The sequence below is a fragment of the Mus musculus genome, chromosome 9 (genome assembly GCF_000001635.26).
Source record: "Mus musculus strain C57BL/6J chromosome 9, GRCm38.p6 C57BL/6J".
Lineage (NCBI taxonomy): Eukaryota > Metazoa > Chordata > Mammalia > Rodentia > Muridae > Mus > Mus musculus.
In genome coordinates this window covers 6248791-6270974 of record NC_000075.6, presented here as the reverse complement: position 1 = coordinate 6270974, position 22184 = coordinate 6248791, and the positions used below count along the sequence as shown (strand labels likewise).

Genomic DNA, 22184 nt, shown 5'->3' with positions numbered 1-22184 from the left:
TTAAATGTTTACCTTCCATTTATTTGCTAGAAGAATCGATTGGAGGAAAGGGTAAGACAAAGCCCAGAAATAATGATAATTAGAACAGATAACAAATTAAACTAGCTTCCCAACAGCATGATTCAGAAATCAGTGAGAAATGTACATGGTTGTAGGTGAAAGGTTTTATTAACGTTTCTGTCCAGTGGACTGTTCTCCATTGTGCAGGCAGGTCTGTGTTCATTTTGTTATTAGTCCTATTTTTGACACATATCATGAACAAGAGACATGATAGGAATGCTTTTCAGAATTTCAGGTTGAGCAAGGCAAGGGAGCTGATACAGAAACATGTAATACTGGAACTAACTCAGAAATAGTTTCAATGTAACAAAGCTAAAATTTCCTAAAGGAAAAGCACAATGAAGATGTAATGAGTGTTCTGACTTTAAGACCTCATCATTTTCTTACTGACACTTTGTCTACGCTTGTGCATTACTGTAAAGCAGATGGAAGAGCAGTGAAAATCTCAGTTTTTAATCCAGGGGTGCTGCATTAGCAACCACATTTTTTTTTTCCAAAATTGCACCGAAACTTTGAAATGATCATTTAACCGCCTATTCAGTCTTGATCTCTCTCTCTCTCTCTCTCTCTCCTCTTCCCTCTCTTTCCCTCTCTCTCTCTATCTGTCTCTTCAGTGTGTGTGTGTGTGTGTGTGTGTGTGTGTGTGTGTGTGTGTAATATCCATGTATGTATGATATATTTGTTTGTGAATGTGTATGTGGCATTTCCATGACCACTTCCAGTGTCAATCCTTGCCCTCCATCTTCTTTGAGATAGGATCTCATGCTGTTTGCCTCAGAGTATATAGGCCAGGCTAGTTAGCCACTAATCTCCAAGGATTCTTTTGTTTCTCCCTCCCAGCTTCTTTTGACATTCCTGGGATTCCAGACAACTGCTACCAGAACAAGCTTTATATTGGTCTTAGGGATCTAAACTCAGGTCCTTACAAGGGAAGAAACTGTTCCTGAGCCATCAGGCAGATTTTTAAGGAAGGTCACTAAACAAAGTAAGCGACTATAAGTACTCATCAGACTTTGATTATTATATATGTGAAACATGAAATTTAATCAAAAATTCTTTTTTTTTTTTCACAAAAAGCCCATAGTTATTTTGCTTTGCAAAGCAACATATATATCCTCCCTTAAGCATCACCTGACTATGGGATCATTAGTGATTTAAGGTTTGTTGTTACTGTTGCACTAAGGCATTGGTTCTCAACTTAGTGGTTCGTAATTTCATGATTCCTTTGGGGTGTTGAAAGACCCTTTCACAATGGTCAGATATCAGATATCCTGTATATCAAATACTTACATTATGATTCACAGCAGTAGCAAAATTGCAGTTCTGAAGTAGTAAGAAAAATAAGTTTATGGTTCAGGGTCACCACAACATGGGGAACTGTATTAAAGGAGAACAGCATTAGAAAGACTGAGAGCCACTGCATTAAGTCTTAACAAGGAGACAATTGTAGAAGCTACTACCATGGTATATTCCAGAAAACAAAATGAAACAAAACAAACAGATTAAACAAACATTCTTTTTTCTTTTTAAATCTACCATGAAATGTTCTCTCTTCCATTTTCTGAGCATTGAGACTGTACAATGAGAATTGATTATCTGGGAGATAGGCACAAGACTGTGCAGAGTTCTCACATTTCAACAATTCAATTATGTTCTTATATCACACTTGCAAAGAAAAATATTCAGGAAATATTTAAAGTATTCCTTGAGAAAAAGCAATAATCTCAGGTTACCTACAAGAGTACACCTGATTAACTCACAGACCATCAATCTACACTTCTATACTGCAGGGATTCATGGCACGTTTGATGTTTGGGAGTGTTTATAATTTCCATGTTTATTACATGATCAGATGATGTTTTTAATTAAAATTTGGGTTAAGAAAATTATACATACAGTATTTGAATCACCAATACTGCTGAGTAAAGCCAGTGAATTAAGCGATATACAAAACAGGAATACCAAATAGCCTGGGGAGTTGTGTTTATCTTTGGAGATTCCAGCTGTTTTGTGAAAAGGGTTTTAAGAGCAGGGTGGGTGTTGGAACCAGATGATTCCTGTCAAGTCTGCCTTGCTGTTTGAGTTAGGGGCGATAAGAATTAATTGGCCAGACCTTAAGCCTGTTTGCTTCCTTCTGGGTCAAAGGTAAACAGCAAAGCAAAAATGCTAGAAAAACTAAATAATTAAATCAAGGTAACAGAACAGCTTTTATTAACCTGATTTCTGTTTGGTATCTTGGCAATGGTAACATTAAAGAAGATCTTAGTTTCTTTTAATGTGAACCTTCAACTTTTCCTTTACCAAAACTGAAATAAAAGAACAGTAACACAAAAATACCCTTTATTCTACAACAAAACAAAACAACAATAACAAAACCCTAGTAGTATCTCTATAATTTAATAGAGTTTAATAGACATTAAGGAAATCAAATGACCTGAGGAAATGTTGTGTGGGTAAAGCACTTGGAACACAGCAGTGAGGCCAGAAGTTCAGATTCTGGCAGCCCCCAAAAATGCCAAACAGGTTTAGTTGCCAGCCTGTGATCCCTGCACCTAGAAGTGGAACCTAGGGATTCCAGGACAATCAGATTAGCTGAATCTGGAAGCTTAGTTGCCAGGAATAGACCCTCAATATGTAAGGAGAATTAAATTACTAAGAAGCGCAACTACAAACTTCAGCCACCATGTTCCTGTGTACCCATGCATACACATGCAAAAACAATGATCAAAATGATATTGAATGGTTATATTCAAATGTCTCTTCAAATCTCTGCAAGTAGTAAAAGTTGCTCTAAACAATATTTTTTACCTGAAAAAAAAACGTATTTTTCCTCTACAATTTTGTATATTTCTCCATATTAAAAAGTCCTGTAAATCAGAGCATCTTCCTCCTCCTGATTCGTTTCTCCACTGTCTGTACACACATAACCCCCCCACCCCCATCTCACTAAACCTGTCTCTTTCAGAAAGCTTTTCCTACTCAACAGACTTCACCATTTTCCATGTCTGTTCTCCTACTAGTGATTTCCTTCAGGCTGTTCAGAATTTTACTATGGTTTCTTCTTCATATTTAACATCTGCAGTTTGTGTTTATGCATGTGTCTCTTTTTTAGATTCTAAGTTCCTATAAGAACACAGCATGAATTTCACATCATTTAAGACTATATCCCCAGAACTCAATTAAGGCTTCCTGTTATGCAATCAGTCAACATTCATAATATAAGGATATAGAGTATGGCCACATTGAGATAATTAGAGCATGAAGTGATATAGTCTTTCATCTGAGTCAAACACAACAGAAATAGAAATAAAAGAAATAAAACCCTATTTTTTAGGTTGATGCATGAGCCTCTGCCGGATGGGGCACAGCTGAAAGTCCCTAAATACCAGATACGGTCCAGGTACAGAACTGTGGCTACTTTTTCATTCATAGGTAGACATTTGTCTGCAGATTTTCTACTCTGAGGTAGGTGCTTGTTTGGGTAGTGAGGGTAACTGTGCCCCAGGGTCAGAGAGAGACATATTTAGCTTCTGAGTTGCCATGTACTTTGAACTGCTTTCCTCGGAGGTTACTTTCACTCATCTGGTGAAGGTAACAGCCTCTTCTTACCCAGTGTCCATGGGTTGGTTTAGAGACTGTTTTTCTACTGCACCTTTGTCTTCAACATGACCCACATCAAGCAGTGTCCATCCAATTGAGATCCCCTCTCTTCCTCACTACTCAGTCCTGTGTTTTCCAGGCTTCACCAATATCTCCCTCTCGGCTTCCTGAGACGCTCTCTGGCTGCCCATGTTCTTCCTATGCTGCAGATCCCTCTACTTGTCAATGAAAACAACAGCAGTCACCATATGTCTCGAGTCTCTTTTAATCCTTTCCATCTTCTTCCTACCCCAACTTCCTGTTCTTCTTCCTCTTTCTGTCCTGCCTTTCATTTTGTCTGAAATGCCTAACCTATTCTCACCCCCCAGAAATGTCTGCCTTCTACATTCTGCTTGTAATTTGTTTAGTGCCCACAACCTCTGTGGTATTTATTGGCAGTGCTGAACAACTATCCTTACCCAAACTGGTGTACCTGTGTGTCTTCAAGGGCAGGGACCTGTGTCCTACTGAGGATGCAGCATGGCCCTTGAACTGTGAAAGTTACACTCACTCTTCAGAGACATGAAAAAGGATGTAGAATACAGGCCAACAGGCTAGACATTAACATGTTTAGAAGAAAAATGAGATGTTCTGCATAGCCTGTACTAAGAAGATTTTGAAGAGCCAGCCTTGGAATCCACTGGCTTTGAGCAACTATTTCTATGGAAACAGACATTCTAAGTTCCAAGCAACACATACACATATGAACTTGCTACCTTAAGGCTCCATGGGGCATCAGCTGGCTCTGGGTTTAGGAGGCAGCCCCCACTCTGTCTTGCCTTTCTGCGAGCTGAATGAGTTTCACACAAAGGTGTGAGGGGCAGGCCAAACATCCACCCAAACCAGCACCAATCAGCCAGTGATCCACCAGATGTTTTCTGCCAATGTGGCCTCCCTGAGCATAAACCATGCTGATCACTGTGTATTGTGTGCGTAGGGACCTCACAGAGGTAACCTTTTCCCTCCAGGTCAACCCTGACTTTGAGCTCTCAAACTTCAGAGTCCTCTGTGAGCTTGAGTCTGGTGTGCCTGCTGAGGAGGCCCAGATCGTTTACATGGAACAGCTCCTCACAGATGACCACTGCTCCCTGGGCTCCTATGGACTCAAAGATGGTGACATGGTTGTACTTCTTCAGAAGGATAATGTTGGACTTCGGACTCCAGGAAGGACTCCAAACCATCCTCGAGCAGATTTCACTGGGTCTGGGTCGGCCGTGCCTGGAACATCAAGTTCCCGACACCCGCATCAGCATCAACACCATTATCACCATCATCAACGTATACCATCAACACAGCAAGCCCACGGATTAGCCTCTGGAGAGAATATGACCTTTGCTCAGGAACTCGACAGCCCTGCCCTGATTCGAAGCATGCTGCTTTCCAACCCCCATGATCTGTCCCTGTTGAAGGAACGGAATCCTGCTTTGGCTGAAGCTCTGCTTAGTGGAAACCTTGAGACATTTTCTCAGGTCCTGATGGAGCAGCAGAGAGAAAGGACCTTGAGAGAGCAAGAGATGTTTCGTCTTTACTCTACTAACCCATTTGATCAGGAAACTCAGGCTAGAATAGAAGAAGAAATCCGACAACAGAATATTGAAGAAAATATGAACATAGCTATGGAAGAGGCTCCGGAGAGTTTTGGACAAGTCGCTATGCTCTATATTAACTGCAAAGTGAATGGGCATCCTTTAAAGGCTTTTGTTGACTCTGGTGCCCAGATGACTATCATGAGCCAAGCTTGTGCTGAGAGATGTAATATTATGAGACTGGTAGACCGACGGTGGGGTGGGGTTGCTAAGGGAGTAGGCACACAGAGGATTATGGGCCGCGTTCATCTGGCTCAGATTCAAATTGAAGGTGATTTCTTACAGTGCTCTTTCTCTATACTTGAAGAGCAGCCCATGGATATCCTTCTAGGGCTTGATATGCTCAGGAGGCACCAGTGTTCCATCGACCTAAAGAAAAATGTGCTGGTGATTGGCACTACCGGCTCACAGACTCACTTCCTTCCTGAAGGAGAGTTGCCCTTGTGTGCTAAACTGTTGAGTGGAACTGTACAAGAAGAGTCTTCAGACAGGGAAGTAGGAGGTACTATCAAACACCCTGTCAAGGGTCCTGGACGTAAAAAGCATTGAAGGAGGTCTTACATAATTATGCCACTGCCACAAGGAAACAAAGCCTCAGGCTTCAGGAAATTATAAGACATGAGCTCACTGGCAAAGTCATCATTAAAAACAATTTAGCAACCAACCCTGGCCTTGTGACTGAGTTCACAGATGGGTGATTATGTAAGACATCAGTGATTCATCAGAGTATGTATGTGGGCCCATTTCTTCACTCAGATCACTGAACCCCATCCAGGGGACAGTGCGGAGCTTCAAGTTGGCTTCCCAACAATCTAGGAGAAAGAAAACAAGTCTACCCTGTCAGATTATAGGGTGGCATGTCCAGGCCAAGGTCGATTTATTTTGCCCAAGTCCCTAGAAAAGAAGCCATTTAAATCTTTAAGACTAAAAAGACATGTAAACAAAATGTTTTCACATAAGCAATAGCAACCGTTTTATATTATGCCCCGAATCCCGTGTTTGTCTGTCTGTGTATGTGTCTCTCCCTCAACACAGGGCAGAGATTGAGAAATTTGGATAACTTTCTTAATCTCTTTCCACCTTAGCTTTTGAGACAAGTTCTCGCACAGAACCTGGAACCTTCCCAGTGTTGCTATAGTATAGTTATCTACCAACTTAATCCATCTTTTTCACATGAGTGATAGAGATGAAACCTAGGTCCTTGTGTTCCTGCAAAAGGCATTTTACTAATTGAGCCATACCATCAGCATCCCCTGTATCCCCTCTTTTAGAGACAGGGTCTCATGATTCTAAACCTGGTGTCAGACTTGAGATATGGATAAAGATGTCCTTATATTCCTGATTCTGCTGCTTCCACATACGGAGAGAGTGCTAGGAGTACAAGAAGGGCCTCACACCAAATTTGGTGTTGCTTGACAGCAAACATATGCCTTTGTGTATGGTAGACAAGCATTCCACCAAATAAGTTATACACTTACTCAAATTACTTTCATACTCAAAGATCTGTCTGTTTTCACACTCGGTTTATTTTAGGAAGGGTATGAGCAGTGCTGCAGAGTCTACTTCCTTCTTGGGCTCTCTACTACTCATAAATGCCTGCTCGGGGTAACGTGTTCATCAGGGTTACACTACTTTAATTTTATCTATCCCTAGATTCCCATAAGGTCCTGCTTATAAAGTCTACCTCCACACTTTGATATCTCTAACATATTCTTCTCCTTATTTTTAAAGAAAATACAATTGTAAGACAAACAATGACCTGGACTTTTTCATCTTAATTCTAGAAGTTCTTGGTCTGTATGGTGATGGGCTTGGAAGATGAGCGTGAACCATAGTTCAGGTCTCTGATTTCTATTTCAAGATTTCAGTTAGGCCATCTTGAATATATGTGCTGAGGCCTTTCAGATCTTGACTCATCTGAGAAAGCCCACTTTCAGATTAATGCTGGAAAGTAGAAGCCCTTTGACTTAGTTCTAGCCTGAAATACCTGAGACTAATACTTCAGCTTCCAGAGGCTGTCAGAAGCAAGGGACAGTGTGATTAAGAGGGATATTAGAGGGCTGCAGAGAAAAATCTGTGGTCAGAGTGCTCTTTGCTCTTCCAGGTGATCCAGCTCAGTTCTCACAGCCAGTGGAAGGTGGTGCACAACTAACTGCAACTCCAGCTCCTGGGGACCCAGTGCTCCCTTCTGTACTCTGCATAGACTCACCCACACACACTTAGATTCACACAGAGACACATGTTGATAAACAGTATTTTTATAATTAAAAATATTGGTACTATATAAACCATTCAAAGCCTAGAAACGATGGCCTGAGCTTATCTCACTGTCACTTAGACAAATGACCTACTTTAGGGTTACACTTATCCTCATTGAGCTGCTTTATAGGCAGGGCTGCCTTAGACAGAAGCAAAGCTCTGAAGACGTCTTAATAGTTATAAGAAAAAAAAAAAAACTTCCCTAATAATCACATTTCACTTTCTTTGGTTTGACTCTTGGTGATACTGATATTTTCTTTCTAAACACAAACTTACCTCCAGTGTTCTCAAGCCCACTTTTCTAACATTTCCTGCATCTGTGTCAAGTGTTACACAGCAGAACTGTTAAAAGTTCCATGGACAGATGGCCTTTTGATCTTTGCTCCTAATAAGTACTCAACACAAACTGCAATTACAAATAGAAGACAATTAGGTCCAAAGAGATGACTCAGTGTTTAAAGGTGCTTACCACCAAGTCTAGCTTCTTAAATTACATTCTTGGGAACTACATGGTAGGACATACCTCACCTCTACAGCTTGTGATCTGAAATCCTCACCTGAGCTCTGGTATGAACCATCCCTACCAGGAGGTTATTTAAAAATAAATGGTAAGGAAAAATAAGTAAATAAATAAGATGAAATTTATAAATAAACAATACACCTATAGAAGACATGGATTCCCTTAGTGACTAAAAAAATTGAATATCCATATCATATCATTTCCAGACTCAATCTTAAGGTCACTTTTATCAAATATACTAGATTTACAATGCCACATGGAATCAATTTTAATATCAAGTGACTTATCTAGTATATAAAAGTCATTCCAAAACTCACAGAATCTTTAAGGTAAAAGGCAGCTTACATTCCATTGAGGCTTCACTCACTCTCTCCTCAAGATGCATCCATCCAGGGAAATTATTGATCCAAAATATTTGTTTCATAGTTTTCGATAAATTGGTCCCCATGTTTCTTCTGCTAAGAATACATTTAAGCTTTCCGGCATGAGGCAATCTTTCTTATATATGAAATCAGTGATTTCCTAATTAGTATTCTTTACCAATTTTAACAGACTTTTGAAGTGTTTGTCACAAGGCAAATTTGAATGCTTCTAAAATTTTTCATACTTCTTTGGATATGGTCCAAGTTTTTAAAATACAATTTAAGTAAGTGGATAAATTAAAATAGTTTTGTTGAATTGATAGAAATGACCTAAAAGAAAGTCCATACAGTTGATGACCTAAAAGAAAGTCCAATCAGCTGATAATTTTCATGATTGATTTTTTTTTTTTTGTGATTTCATGTTATTTTAGAAATCTGAAAGTATTTGAAAACTTGGTCCTGGGATTTAAAATCGTTATATAATCCTGTATAACATATGAATGTGCCACAACTTATAGAAAAATGCAAGATCTTTTTTTTTTTTAGACTGGGAACTACATAAGGTATTTTGCATAATATTCTGATTATTAATCCTCAGGCTAAAATACCAAAATAACTATCAGGAACCTTACCTTGTAAGTAGAGAATTTCAAACTTAGAAATTTTCAAAGCATTCAAATATACAAAGACCAGCGTTTTAAAATATTTCCTTTTCTGTGATTCATTCATACAATGGAATACTATTAGCTATTAAAATCGAGGACATCATGAATTTTACAGACAAATGGAATGTACTAGAAAATATAATCCTGAGTAAGGTAACCCAGATCCAAAAGGACATGCATGATATGAAGTCATTGATAAGATTAGCCAAAGAGTACAGAATACCTACAATACAACCCATAGAAGTATAACAAGCAGAAAGGCCCAAATAAGGGTGCTTTAATACCACTTAGAAAGGGGAAGAAAATAATCACAGGAGATGGAGGAGGGAGGTATCTATGTGAGGGGAGGGGAACAGGATCAGGTATGGGGGAAAGCCGACAGGAAAGAAGCCTAGAGGGCCAGGAAAATGAATGCAAAAATGCAGCCTCTGGGGGTAGGAGGTCGGAGGACTCTATAGAAAGTACCAGAGACCCAGGAGGTGAGAGACTCTCAGGACTTAATAAGGGTGACATTAGCCAAAATGTCTAACATTGGGGAGGGGGGAACTCTAAGAGTCCACCTCCAGTAGAATGACAGGGCCTCAAGTAGAGGGACTGAGTTACTAATCCACACTCAAAATTTCTGACCCAGAATTGTTCCTGTCTAAAAAAACTTCAGGGACAAAAATGGAAAAGAGACTGAAGCTTGTTGGCTGTCCAATGACCAGAACAACTTCAGAACCATCTCATAGGGGTGGGTGTGTGCACCAAGCCTTGACACTACTACTGATGCTATGGTGTGCTTACAGATGGGAGCCTGACATGGCTGTTCTCAGAGAGGTCCTACCAGCAGCTGACTGTTACAGAAGCAAATACTTACACCTAGCCATTGAACCTAATTCAGGGACCCCTATGGTTGAATTAGGGGAAGGATTGAAGAAGCTGCAAGGGACAGCAAGTCCATAGGAAGACCAGCAGTCTCAACTAACCTGGACCCTAGGGAACTTTCAGAGACTGATCCACCAACCAGACAGCATATATGGGCTGGTCCAAGAGTACCACGCCCCTCATGCCAAACATATATAGCAGGGGGCTGCCTAGTTTATCCTCAGTGGGAGAAGAGACACCTTATCCTCAAGAGACCTGAAGCCCCAGGGAAGGGGGAATGCTGGTAGGGGGAGCACCCTTTTGGAAACAAGCAGGAGGAGGAATGGGATTATGAACTGTTGGAAGGGGGATTGGGAGGGGGTAATGTCTGGAATGTAAATAAATAAAATAATTAAAATATTTCATTTTTGCAGCATCCTCAAGCTTACATTATAACTATTTCATATACTCATGTATGCTCTCTCTCTCTCTCTCTCACACACACACACACACACACATATATCTTCACACATGTATTGAACTGAAATTTAAAAAGTGACTCTTAGAAAGAGTTCACAAAGTTTTATTCTTTCCTAGTCTACTACATGTAAAAATTATATTTTATAATTTTTATTAGATATTTTCAACATTTACATTTCAAACGCTATCCCCAAAGCCTCCTATACCTTCCCCAGCCCTGCTCCCCAACCCACACACTCCCACTTCCTGGCACTGGCTTTCCCCTGTACTGGTGCATTTGATCTTCACAAGACCAAGGGCTTCTCCTCCCATTGATGGCCGAATAGGCCATCCTCCTCTACACATGCAACTAGAGAAACAGTTCTGTGGGGTAGTGGTTAGTTCATCTTGTTGTTCCTCCTATAAGGTTTAGCCCCTTGGGTATGTTCTCTAGCTCCTTCATTAGGGGATCTGTGTTCCATCCAATAGATGAATATGAGCATCGACTTCTGTATTTACCAGGCACTGGCAAGCCTCACAAGAGACAGCTATATCAGGATCCTGTCAGCAAAATTTTGCTGGCATATGCAATAGTGTCTGGGTTTGGTGGTTATATATGGGATGGATCCCTGGGTGTGGCAGTCTCTGGATGGTTCTTCCTTCCACCTCAGCTCCGAACTTTGTCTCTGTTACTCCTTCCATGGGTATTTTGTTCCCATTTCTAAGAGGGAGCAATGTATCCACACTTTGGTCTTCCTTCTTCTTGAGTTTCATGGTTTTGCAAATTGAATCTTGGATATTCTAAATTTCTGGGCTAATATCCACTTATCAGTGAGTATATATCATGTGAGTTCTTTTGTGATTTGGTTACCTCACTCAGGATGATGCCCTCCAGGTCCATCCATTTGCCTAGGAATTTCATAAATTCATTCTTTTTAATAGCTGAGTAGTACTCTATTGTGTAAATGTATCACATTTTCTGTATCCATTCCTCTGTTGAGGGACATCTGGGTTCTTTCCAGCTTCTGGCTATTATAAATAAGGCTGCTATGAACATAGTGGAGCATGTGTCTTATTACCAGTTGGAGCATCTTCTGGGTATATGCCCAGGAGAGGTATTGCAGGATCCTCTGGTAGTACTATGTCCAATTTTCTGAGGAACCGCCAGACTGATTTCCAGAGTGGTTGTACAAGCTTGCAATCCCACCAACAATGGAGGAGTGTTCCTCTTTCTCCACATCCTTGCCAGCATCTGCTGTCACCTGAATTTTTGATCCTAGCCATTCTGACTGGTGTGAGGTGGAATCTTAGGGTTGTTTTGATTTGAATTTCCCTGATGATTAAGGATGCTGAACCTTTTTTTTTCAGGTGCTTCTCAGCCATTCGGTATTCCTCAGGTGAGAATTCTTTGTTTAGCTCTGAGCCCCATTTTTAATGGGGTTATTTGATTTTCTGGAGTCCAGCTTCTTGAGTTCTTTGTATATATCGGATATTACTCCCTTATCGTATTAAGGATTGGTAAAGATCCTTTTCCAATCTGTTGGTGGCCTTTTTGCCTTATTGACAGTGTCTTTTGCCTTACAGAAGTTTTGCAATTTTATGAGGTCCTATTTGTTGATTCTTGATCTTACAGCCCACACCATTGTTATTCTGTTCAGGATTTTTTTTTCCCTGTGCCCATATCTTTGAGGCTTTTCCCCACTTTCTCCTCTATAAGTTTCATTATCTCTGGTTTTATGTAGAGTTCCTTGATCCTTTTAGACTTGAGTGGCTCAAGGAACTCCATATATTTTATTTTTTAACACATTTCAGATATGAGCGTGGACAATGCATTCTGCTCTACAAATTACAAAACTCTGACTAACCATTGTGTTGCCCAGTCAAATCTTGCTTATTTCAAATGCTGAATTATTTATTAATATATTTTAAACCTGGAAGCAAAAGATACAAAGTAATAATGAAATGTCCTTTTTCATTTAATTCAATAGAATTTCATTTTATTTTACTAAATGTTTCCTTATTAAGAGAACATTGCATCTGTTTGAGTGCAATAATATCCAAAGAATTCCCTAGTAGTCAGGTGTGATAGTGTATGCCTTTAATCCCAGCACTGGTAGGAAGAGCAAAGAATTCCCTAGTAGTCAGGTGTGATAGTGTATGCCTTTAATCCCAGCACTGGTAGGAAGAGCAGATGGATCTCTGTGAGTTCTGGACCAGACTGGTCAATGTTTGGAGCATCAGGACAGTCAGGACTATTTAAAGCAACTCTATTTAAAAAACAAACAAACAAGAACAAAACAAAACAAAAATAATTCCTGAGTAAATGATTGGTAAACTAGGATTAACACCAGGAGATTAGTTAGAAACTACCACAGTGTTACCAACAGCAATGGTCACAAAAGGTCATCAGAATGCACTCAATAATCACCCCACCCCATAGCTATTGGTAACTTACAGTTGATAGGAGAAGGGTATCCATTTTCCTTAAGAATATGACCACTGATAGTCCAATCAATGGGTCTATTTAAAAGCCCCATTAAAACCTTTGTTTTGGTTTATGCCCACTTAAAATGCTCATTTTTTTATGGAAACAAATGTGATAAGTTTGTGTTTTAAGACTACAGCTAACTTTACTGTAGTTAAATTTATGATTAAACTAGAAGACTGAGGAGAGTAAACAGAACACATAATATTATTTGTTCTTACAATAATCTGCTCATATAGTTTTTCTAGTTTGTAGGGTGCCATGACCCTGAAGATAAACATGAATTAATGTTCTATGTTTAGACTCATGACCACAGGGACTAAATTGCCTTTGTTACTAGAATACCATATTTATTTTTAATCAAATTATAGGAGAAACACTTGCTGATACCAATAGTCCATGAAGAGTTCCTGAGTAAATGATCAGTGAGCTGGGAATCAATACCTGCTGTAATATCCTATCCTTCTTTATTTTCTCCCTGTCTCTGACTCTCTCTCTCTCTCTCTCTCTCTCTCTCTCTCTCTCTCTCTCTCTCTCTCTCTCAATGAGCATTATGTGTATATATGGTATATGCATATGGGGATGCACTAGCCCATGCTAACACAGAAAGCTTGGAAAAAGACATTATGTGGAGATGTGGAGTTAGGAATTAGTTAGTTAGCTTGAAGTTAGGCTGGTGACCATCAAGCCAGAGAGTTCCTCTTACCACAGGCCCAACACACACACACACACACACACACACTAGAACTATCCTGTTCACCAAAGTGCTGGGAATTTTAAATCAAATATGCATGCTTGCACAGTACACATCTCCTGCTGAGTCATCTTCTCCCTAGGCCTAATTATTATTCTAGTATAACAACTGCTTGGGCAACTAAGAAAGGGGAGGGATGCTACAGATGATGAGATGAAGAAGAAACAAAACAAAATCAATTAAAAACTCTCCTAAAATCTGGGTTGACTTGGTTCAATTCAAACTTGCCTTTAAACCCCAGCTTTTTTCAATACCTAGGTCCATCTGTCAGAGTCTTGGCAGTTCTCACAGTCTTTCTAGAAGGAGACAATACAATATTGCTGTGCCTTCCTTCCCTTCTTCACAGGTCCCACGTAATGAGGTGGGCACTCACAGGTCCACTCATAGGACACTCACACTTACAGTGTGCTCATGCTGAGTTTTCTCCCCACTCTATTCTTTCCCTCACTTCCTCCCTTTTTCACTCCCTTGCTGTTAGTCATCTAGTTTTCTACTTTTAGAAGACATTTAATTCAAGTTTTTTTCAAAACATTTCTTTTACTTTGTGTGTGTGTGTGTGTGTGTGTGTGTGTGTGTTGGTGCCCACAGAAGCCAGAAGGGGGCATCAAACCCTTTAGATCTGAAGTTCCAGGCATTTGTAAGTGTCCTGAAATGGGTGATCTGAGCTCTGAATCTGACAGAGTAGTCATTTGGTAACCTCTTAGTCATTTCTCCAGCCCATAGTTTCAGAGCTTAAGTACAGCATTATCAATATTTTATTTTCTTTTTTGTTTTTAAGATGTATTTATTATTATATCTGAGTACACTGTAGCTGTCTTCAGACATACCAGAAGAGGGCATCAGATCTCATTATGGATGGTTGTGAGCCACCATGTGGTTGCTGGATTTTGAACTCCGGACCTTTGGAAGAGCAGTCAGTGTTCTTAACCACTGAGCCAACTCACCAGCCCCTCAATATTTTCAAGATGACTTTCTTGTATGTTTAAGTCTGTGGCTATGCTTTAGATGTGGGTAAAGTATATATTTTTCAACTGCTAATTGATATATTGCTATTATATTCAAATAGAAGTTTAGCCATTACTAACATAAATATACTCCATGGATATAATCACTGATCTGTCAGATTCTTGCCTTATAACTTGGTGACCAGTCTGAAATTAAGCCAGATCTTTATAGCAAGAACCCCTTAACACAGAACAAATAATTACGACTACATTAATTCACGTGTTTTCCTCTTCAGTCTCCAGTTGTATCTGTCAAAACAAATCAGTCCAAAAAAAAAAAAATCAATGTTTCACATTTGCAGATGGGAATTTTGCTCTTGTTTTATGACATGAAGTGAGATAAGAAAATGTTAGACCCTGGCTAAGCACATATACAATGTAATAGCCCAAGGAGAGGATTACAAAAGCAAAATGCCATATAAACACATATAGAAGCCAATGCTGATTCATAAACATGAAACCAAATGAAACAGAACCGTACTTCTCATTTAGTCACCTTGCACAGCATGGCAGGATCTGCCCCACAGAACTGTAATGACTCTTTGCTGTATGCCAGTTATAACCTTAGAACTTATATGTTCTCCATCAAGTGACTTAATTTCAGGGCTGAAATGGAAATTCTACCAATTCGCTAGAACTTGACTTCTTTCCACAGGCAATAATGTGGCTAAATCACTCCTAGGAAGGGTTATCTTTGTTTGTTTGTTTGTTTTTTCAAGACAGGGTTTCTCTGTGTAGCCCTGGCTGTCCTGGAACTCACTTTGTAGACCAAGCTGATTTGGAACTCAAAAATCTGCCTGCCTCTGCTTCTCAAGTGCTGGGATTAAAGGGCTGCACCACCACTACCTGGCAGGTAGGGTTATCTTGACAGAATTGGAACCAATACATTCTGAGTTAGCAACATTGATGACATTTGCATAGCAAATATAATAATAATTAAATTCAAGCAAACATTATGTACATGCTCCAAGAATTTGTAAAGTTAGAGATGTAAAGTACTTCCTTTAAGGTTGATAAGAGTGGACAATTAATGAATTTTTCTGACACTTTCTTGTTTCAGCCTCTTTGCTCAGACCTGGGAGATGAAGACTAGTAAGAAGTAGCATTAAAAGCAAACTTTAAATTTTATGCTTGCAGTCATCCTGTAGTCTCTAAACAGAAAGCAACTGTAACAGGTTTGAGTAAGAAAATTTCTGTGCTATTAATTCACACCCTAATTTTAAAAGTAAAATATTCTACCTCATTCTGATTGAAAAAATAATGTAATTGAAATCAATCGATCAAATATTTCATGTATGGAGAAAGTTAATCATTTAGAAGTTCTATGAAAACATCATTATTAAAAATATAAAATAATTTAATGGAAGTACTCTAAAATAGTTTCAATCCAATTCATATTACAGCTGACTTTTCAAAATCACTGAAAACTGGACATATTTATACAACCAGGAATTAGAATGAATAGAAAAAGACACGAGAAAATCAGGACAAGAAAACTACAAACAGGTACAGCATTTAAAGGAGTCATAAGCTTGGAACAACCTAGATCCAACCAACATCAATGAAATGACATCATTTTCCCCCTACCACTGATAGGGATGGAATTGGTCTCAAATATGGCAGATTTGGGGTTTGAAGGGAATTTTTTTTTTCAAAGGGCAGAAAATTTTGAATAGCGTGAATAGTGATGGAATCTTCATACTTACATAAAAACTGTCATGAGTGTAGGGAGTGCTTAGATGAACGGGTAGGAATAAAATAGCAGAAAACAAAGAGATGCATAGGGTCCTGACAGAGGTTGGCATGTAGATTTGCCAACTGGCTGCTTGACTGGCTGAGGGCAATGAAAATCAGGGAGGGTCCATGGTTCCATGGTCTGCTGTGCAAGTTGTTGCTTGGCAAAGGGAAGTTGTGACCAGGCTAGCATGTTGTCATGGAAGGAGAGGTAAAACAAGTCAGCTTATGACATTCAGTGTGCTATGCTATGTGGAGAAAGTGCAAGGACAGAATAAGCCTTTCCCTTGTGATCAGAGTCACAGAAAGACAGCTCAGTTTCATAGAATTGAAGAGCAGCACACAAACAAACTGAGGGCATCAATGGGACACCATAAACTTAGCAAAAAAAAAAAAAAGACATATTTGTTACCTACTTTGAAATTCACTGTTGAATAATTTGTTCCTACTGTAGCTCATCTAGAGTTTAAAATTAGATGACATGAAATAATTTTCACAAAAATTTGAGGGAGCTAGTGGTATAGGCTTCTATCAGAAATAAGCACATAAGTTTCAAGCAACAGATGGGAAGTTAGAGTAAAACAGATGAAATAGTCTCTTTTCACACAGTGCCAAATCCCATGACTTGGGCTTCAGAAGAGAATAGACAGTAAATGATCCAATTGATATTCCATAGCCATAGGAATTTATGTTCCCATATGGCAAGGCTGGTGCTGTCAAAGTCTCACCATACCACAACTCCTATGGCATTGCTGTGGAAAATTTTCATAGTACAAGAAATAAAACTGTGGCTTATTTTCATAGCAAGTATTCAATTTATATTTCATGAAAAACACAAATATTTTCCCTACCATCTATCTGCTTCCACTGATTCACTTTAAATTACTTTTTAAATAATAAAAAGAAAATCCCTCAGGAAAGACAGTGATAATATCCTTAGTAAGTTTCCTCCCACAGGAGCTTCCAGGCGTATTTCAGGTTGGATACCAGGCTATCAGAGCACACTGGTGAGTTTAAACTTCTCCTGCAGTGTAGCTTTTGATAGTTTTCTGGCCACCAGCAATAAGGACAAACTGATGTCTGGGAGTATGTTCTGAGAATTGATTAAGGTGCCTTTGGTAGTGACACTGTGAAATGGGACAACGGAACACATCAGACTAACTGCAAGGTATTCTTTCAAAGTTGGCCAAATGAATACAGTACATATCTAAAGACCTGCTATGGCTCCAATAGGCAGGGCGAGATCACCATTGTTACTTGTCTGTCAAAATGCAAATGAACCTCAGTATACATTTGGAGAGAACCATGTAAAATCTTATTGAGTATTTCTCTTTTGGGCATGCTCTCAGCATATCTGCTTATAATTCAGTAGTTTTCTTTGATGCTCTGAAGGTCTCTGTCCTCAGTTGACTATGTTCAGTTGTAACTTCCTGACCTAGAAGAATTTAAATAGTTATTTAATTCCAAATTAAAAAAAAACATTAAGAACATTTAAATTTCCCAAGAATATTTAAAAGATTTTAGAAGCAAATAGGTAAATCTGAGTATTATAACCACAATGTTAAGCCTGCCTGTCATTCAGCTTTATAGTTATCTTCTTTCAGGAATGACAAGTCAGTGCTCTGAACTCATTGCTGGGTGGCTCTCTAGTTCCCTGCATTCATTCTATGACCACTTGTTCTTTTCAAGGAGCCTACATGTGGAAGGGTCTGAGTAGAGTCTTACCTAAATGGAAGGCTACAGGAAGCATGCTGATAGAGGGGATGCAGGCACTTTACTTCATAGGTCTTCTAAGTCACTTCTCCTTACAGACACACTAAGGGTTTCAAACCTCAGAACTGTTTGCAAGTTATATATACAGCATGAGAGTACTTCAAGACATTACTGTCTATCACTCACTTCATGATCTCACAACTATATACTGAGGGCAACACTATACATACTACCAAATGATAGAACTCACAAAAGCTAATGTAATCTTCCCTTGAAGCCTATTTTCAAAACAAAAGTTTCAAACAAAGATAAAACACAAGTTAGCAATAACATCTGGCATTTACTTAGCATTTACCATGTCTTTAAACATGATGCTTAACTTTATTTTTTAAAGTTAATTTTTAAATTAATTTTTAAGTTAAAATTAATTAATTTTTAACTTAACTTTTTAAAGTTAGTTTTTAACTTAGCTTTTAAAAGGTAAGTGGATTGGGATGTGAGTGTTCTAGAGAATGAACTAGAGGTAAGGGAGAGTAAGCAATGAGATAAAAGGGACCAAGACACCACATGAGGTTATGTCACAAAGGAGGGTGCACACATCATGTGCATTTCCCCATGTCAGATACAGAAAGCACAGAGCAAAGAAAAGCACACATATTCACCAGCACAGAATATATAAACACATGCATAATTCAGTGAGATCCAATCAGATGTAATGCGGAGTCACAAAAGAGCACATGTTCATTGTAAAATTTGATGAGTCTATAAAGTAAATGGAAAAATTCCCCAAGCTCTGAGGCTTCCCAACTTCAGAACAGTCTTGATTATGCTGCTTCTTTGCCACGTGATGAATATGAAAGAGATATCTAATTTAGCAAAATAGGGACCTTTTGAAGGTACACATTTAGGGAATTATAAAAAAGGAAGAAGAGGAGGCATGACATTTTATTTTAAAAGATAAACTTGCTAACTGTTCACAGCAAGCAGGATTCTAACAACATGATGGTCCATTCCCAGGAGCTGCAGAGGCAAACACTGGCAGAACCCAACCCATCTTTGCTTCATAACTGATTTGAACTGTGGGACATGATGCGGGCAGAGGAGACAAGGTTGGTTCTGCTGGGAAAATGAGCGTGCACCATTACCTGGTGTCCCTCCTTGCTGGGCTGCTGATGTTCTCATCTGCACTCTACTAGTGACCTTTACTGGACACCGTAAAATCCTTGCTGCATCCTGTCCATTGCTGCTTAGTGAGGAAACAATTTGATTCTCACAAATTAGCTCATGACAGTTTATAAGGAAGAAGGCAATGACGACAAATAACGTGGTGAAAAGGTTAACACGCAGACTCACCATAAAAGGGGCTGCTCGCCCCCTCTTCTCTCTCCTTCTTTCTTGCTCTTGCTCTGCTGTCTTGCTCCTCCCCCTCTCTTCCCATTCTCCCCCCCCCCCCGTGTTCTTGGTCTCTCTCTCTCTCTCTCTCTCTCTCTCTCTCTCTCTCTCTCTCTCACACACACACACACACACACACACTATACTGTCAGAGATGCCTCAGCATGGGCCCGCACCCCCTTCTCCCAAAATCTGACTACATATTCACCATATTCCTTCTCCACTTAATCTTTTTATAAAACGAGAAAGAGCAGTTCAGCATTAGCTGCAGTCAGGTGGGGCCAAAGGGTGAAGGCTGACACTCTTTAGATGGCAGACACTTGTGCAAACTGAAAGGCCAAAAAGAAGCCTCTAAATAAAGCTTGACAAGTAAGAGACTGAAGGGTAATGACAACATAAGGATCCTGAGGCAAGGTGGTGGGGCACAGGACAGTGGGGTGATCTGTCTTACACAAGAGGCAGGGTGAATTTTAGACAAGAGTCAGTGTTTCTGAGCCTGATCTCATTGTTTCTAAACCTAATTTGCTCCCTTTAAAGTAAGAACAACAGAATTTATCGTTTAAAAATAGTTCAACCAATGGCATGTGGCATATGATTTTTTTAATTTGTTTTTTACACAGTGGACCTCTTCCTTAGGTGGATTTTATGAGGGTGGTGGGTGTTGAAGTACAAGCTGAAATGCATTCTAAGACAGAGAGCTGTGCTGAACATGGATGAGTCCCTGAATTAAATCACTGGAAACTAAACAAAAATAAAAAATAAAATAAAAAAATAAAGCAAATAAAACAAGAAAAAACAAAACAAAACAAACAAACAAAAAACCAATCTCCTGGCAGAGACTAGGGTGTGCTTTTTCTTTGTGCCACAAAACATAAGCTCACTTCAAATGATTCATTTACAAGGAGCCAACAGTCTGACAAACAGGGTGAGAGTCAACAGAATGTTTATTGGAAAGAACACTAAGTGCAGAGTCTCCGAGACAGAGCTTGAAATCTGGCCCAGTTTGTTGCTAACTCAACCTTGTTCATTGCTATATGCCTGATAGAATAGTGTTTAGACTAATGAATATGTATGAAATGAGAAAATAAGCAAAAACCTTCTTAAGTTCCTGTGCTTTGACTTCTTTATGGGACCAAAGATAACCAGACCCAGCTGCAGTAGAAGAAAAAGAAGTGGGGATCCAGCTCAGCCTGTATTTAGCTGGTTCTGTACAGTGTACTCTACCATGCAAGTAATGATAGGCAAATAAATAATAAAAAAGAGCAACGAGAAATGCTACATATGTAATAGCTTTATGGCTGTTCAAGTTTGAGGTCAATTTACAACATTGTTCTTTCCTTTGAAACCTTTCTCCAGGATTTATGACAACGTTACATAACAGATTCTCATGCATTGTTTTTATATATTTCTATACCTGAAAATCATAGTTTTCTTCTGTGCATTAACAGTCTCTTTAGCATGCAGTCTCAAGCATCTGCATTCTATGCAGTTATTAACTGTTTAACAGAAAAAGAACAAAGCATCTCTCCCTGTGTGGTCATCCTCCCTCTCCCAGGTAAATCTTTTTGCTCTAGATTAATGATTGTATTCTTATAAGATCAGTGACTTCAGTATATCATCCTTTCACAGTTGGCTATGAAAGCTTCTGCTTAGAAACACATTGCTCACATGCTGTACATTTTCTCCCACTTTCTCTCTTTTGTGAAGCTCTGTATGTGTAAGAAATGCTACTAACCCTTTCTCCACACAGCTGACATCCCTCCTTGCTGGAAGCTCTTCTGTTCCACAGCTTTGACTCACTGGGTGCTCCTACTTGTGCCTTGACATAACACCACCCCTTTTCAGGACAGTGCATGTCATAATCCGTCTCTTATCCTAACATGAGGACAGTTATTTTTTTATATTAGGCAGCTGTATTTTCCTGACCCTTTACAAAGAGCCACACCTTTAAAAGTTCTAAATACAAGTTAGCTTTGGAAAGAAATCAGCTTTTGAATATCAGTTACCATATCACTATGTGGGAGAGTTAATTCCTATCTTTGATTGGCCTACAAAGGTAACAGCCCAAGGAAAGACATCAGGATGAAGTGGCCTATGAAGAACAACACACTACATCTTAATTTGTTGTTTGCAGATAAACAAACATGACAACATTATGTCATCCCAAATCCCCACTAATGTGTGTCTGCATCAGAAACATGTGGCTGTACAGACCTACTTTTCTAAGAATAACACTATGTGTCCTGCAGTACTAAGTTCTAGGTTTGGGTTTTACTATGATCAGCAACCAAGAGGCCCCACTTAGAACTTACCCACACTGGCTGCAGTAGATTCCTCATTCCTAGACTATGCTTCACCCATCTTTATACCAGAGAAGCACCACAATACATATACAAGCAGCTGCTGAGAATCCTGGCGACAGTTACACTGAGCCTGGATCCTCATTCAGGTAACAGGCTTGAACTTATAATGGGTATCTCCTTTTCTTTTAATACAAGGGGTGGGGAATGACTATAAGGTCACCTCCATGTCACTCAGTGTCAAGTACCCAACCTGAGTTGTCCTAACTATATTTCTCTAAGTGCTCGTTCTCTTTGTGTGTGCATCTCTCTGTCAGTCCCTGTCTCTGTCTTTTCCTCTGTCTCTCTGTCTCTCTCATTCTCTCTCTCTCCTTTCTCTCATCATTTACAATTTGCTTCCACATCC

At 39.3% G+C, this 22184-nt stretch overlaps 2 protein-coding genes across 6 annotated transcripts in view; one reads left to right on the top strand and one right to left on the bottom strand.

Moving 5' to 3' along the window:
- The window catches only part of Pdgfd (platelet-derived growth factor, D polypeptide), a 365922-nt gene that overhangs the window by 263310 nt on the left and 80428 nt on the right, over positions 1-22184 (bottom strand). The gene's annotated exons all lie outside the window — the stretch shown is intronic.
- Positions 4428-5947, top strand: Ddi1 (DNA-damage inducible 1). Its single transcript, NM_027942.1, has one exon. It carries the CDS (start codon positions 4608-4610, stop codon positions 5832-5834), a length of 1227 nt encoding a protein of 408 aa, NP_082218.1. The 5' UTR covers positions 4428-4607; the 3' UTR covers positions 5835-5947.

Bases quoted from the DNA above. Each gene is read 5' to 3' on its own strand.
- Ddi1 (NM_027942.1), top strand. From the start codon at position 4,608: ATGCTGATCACTGTGTATTGTGTGCGTAGGGACCTCACAGAGGTAACC.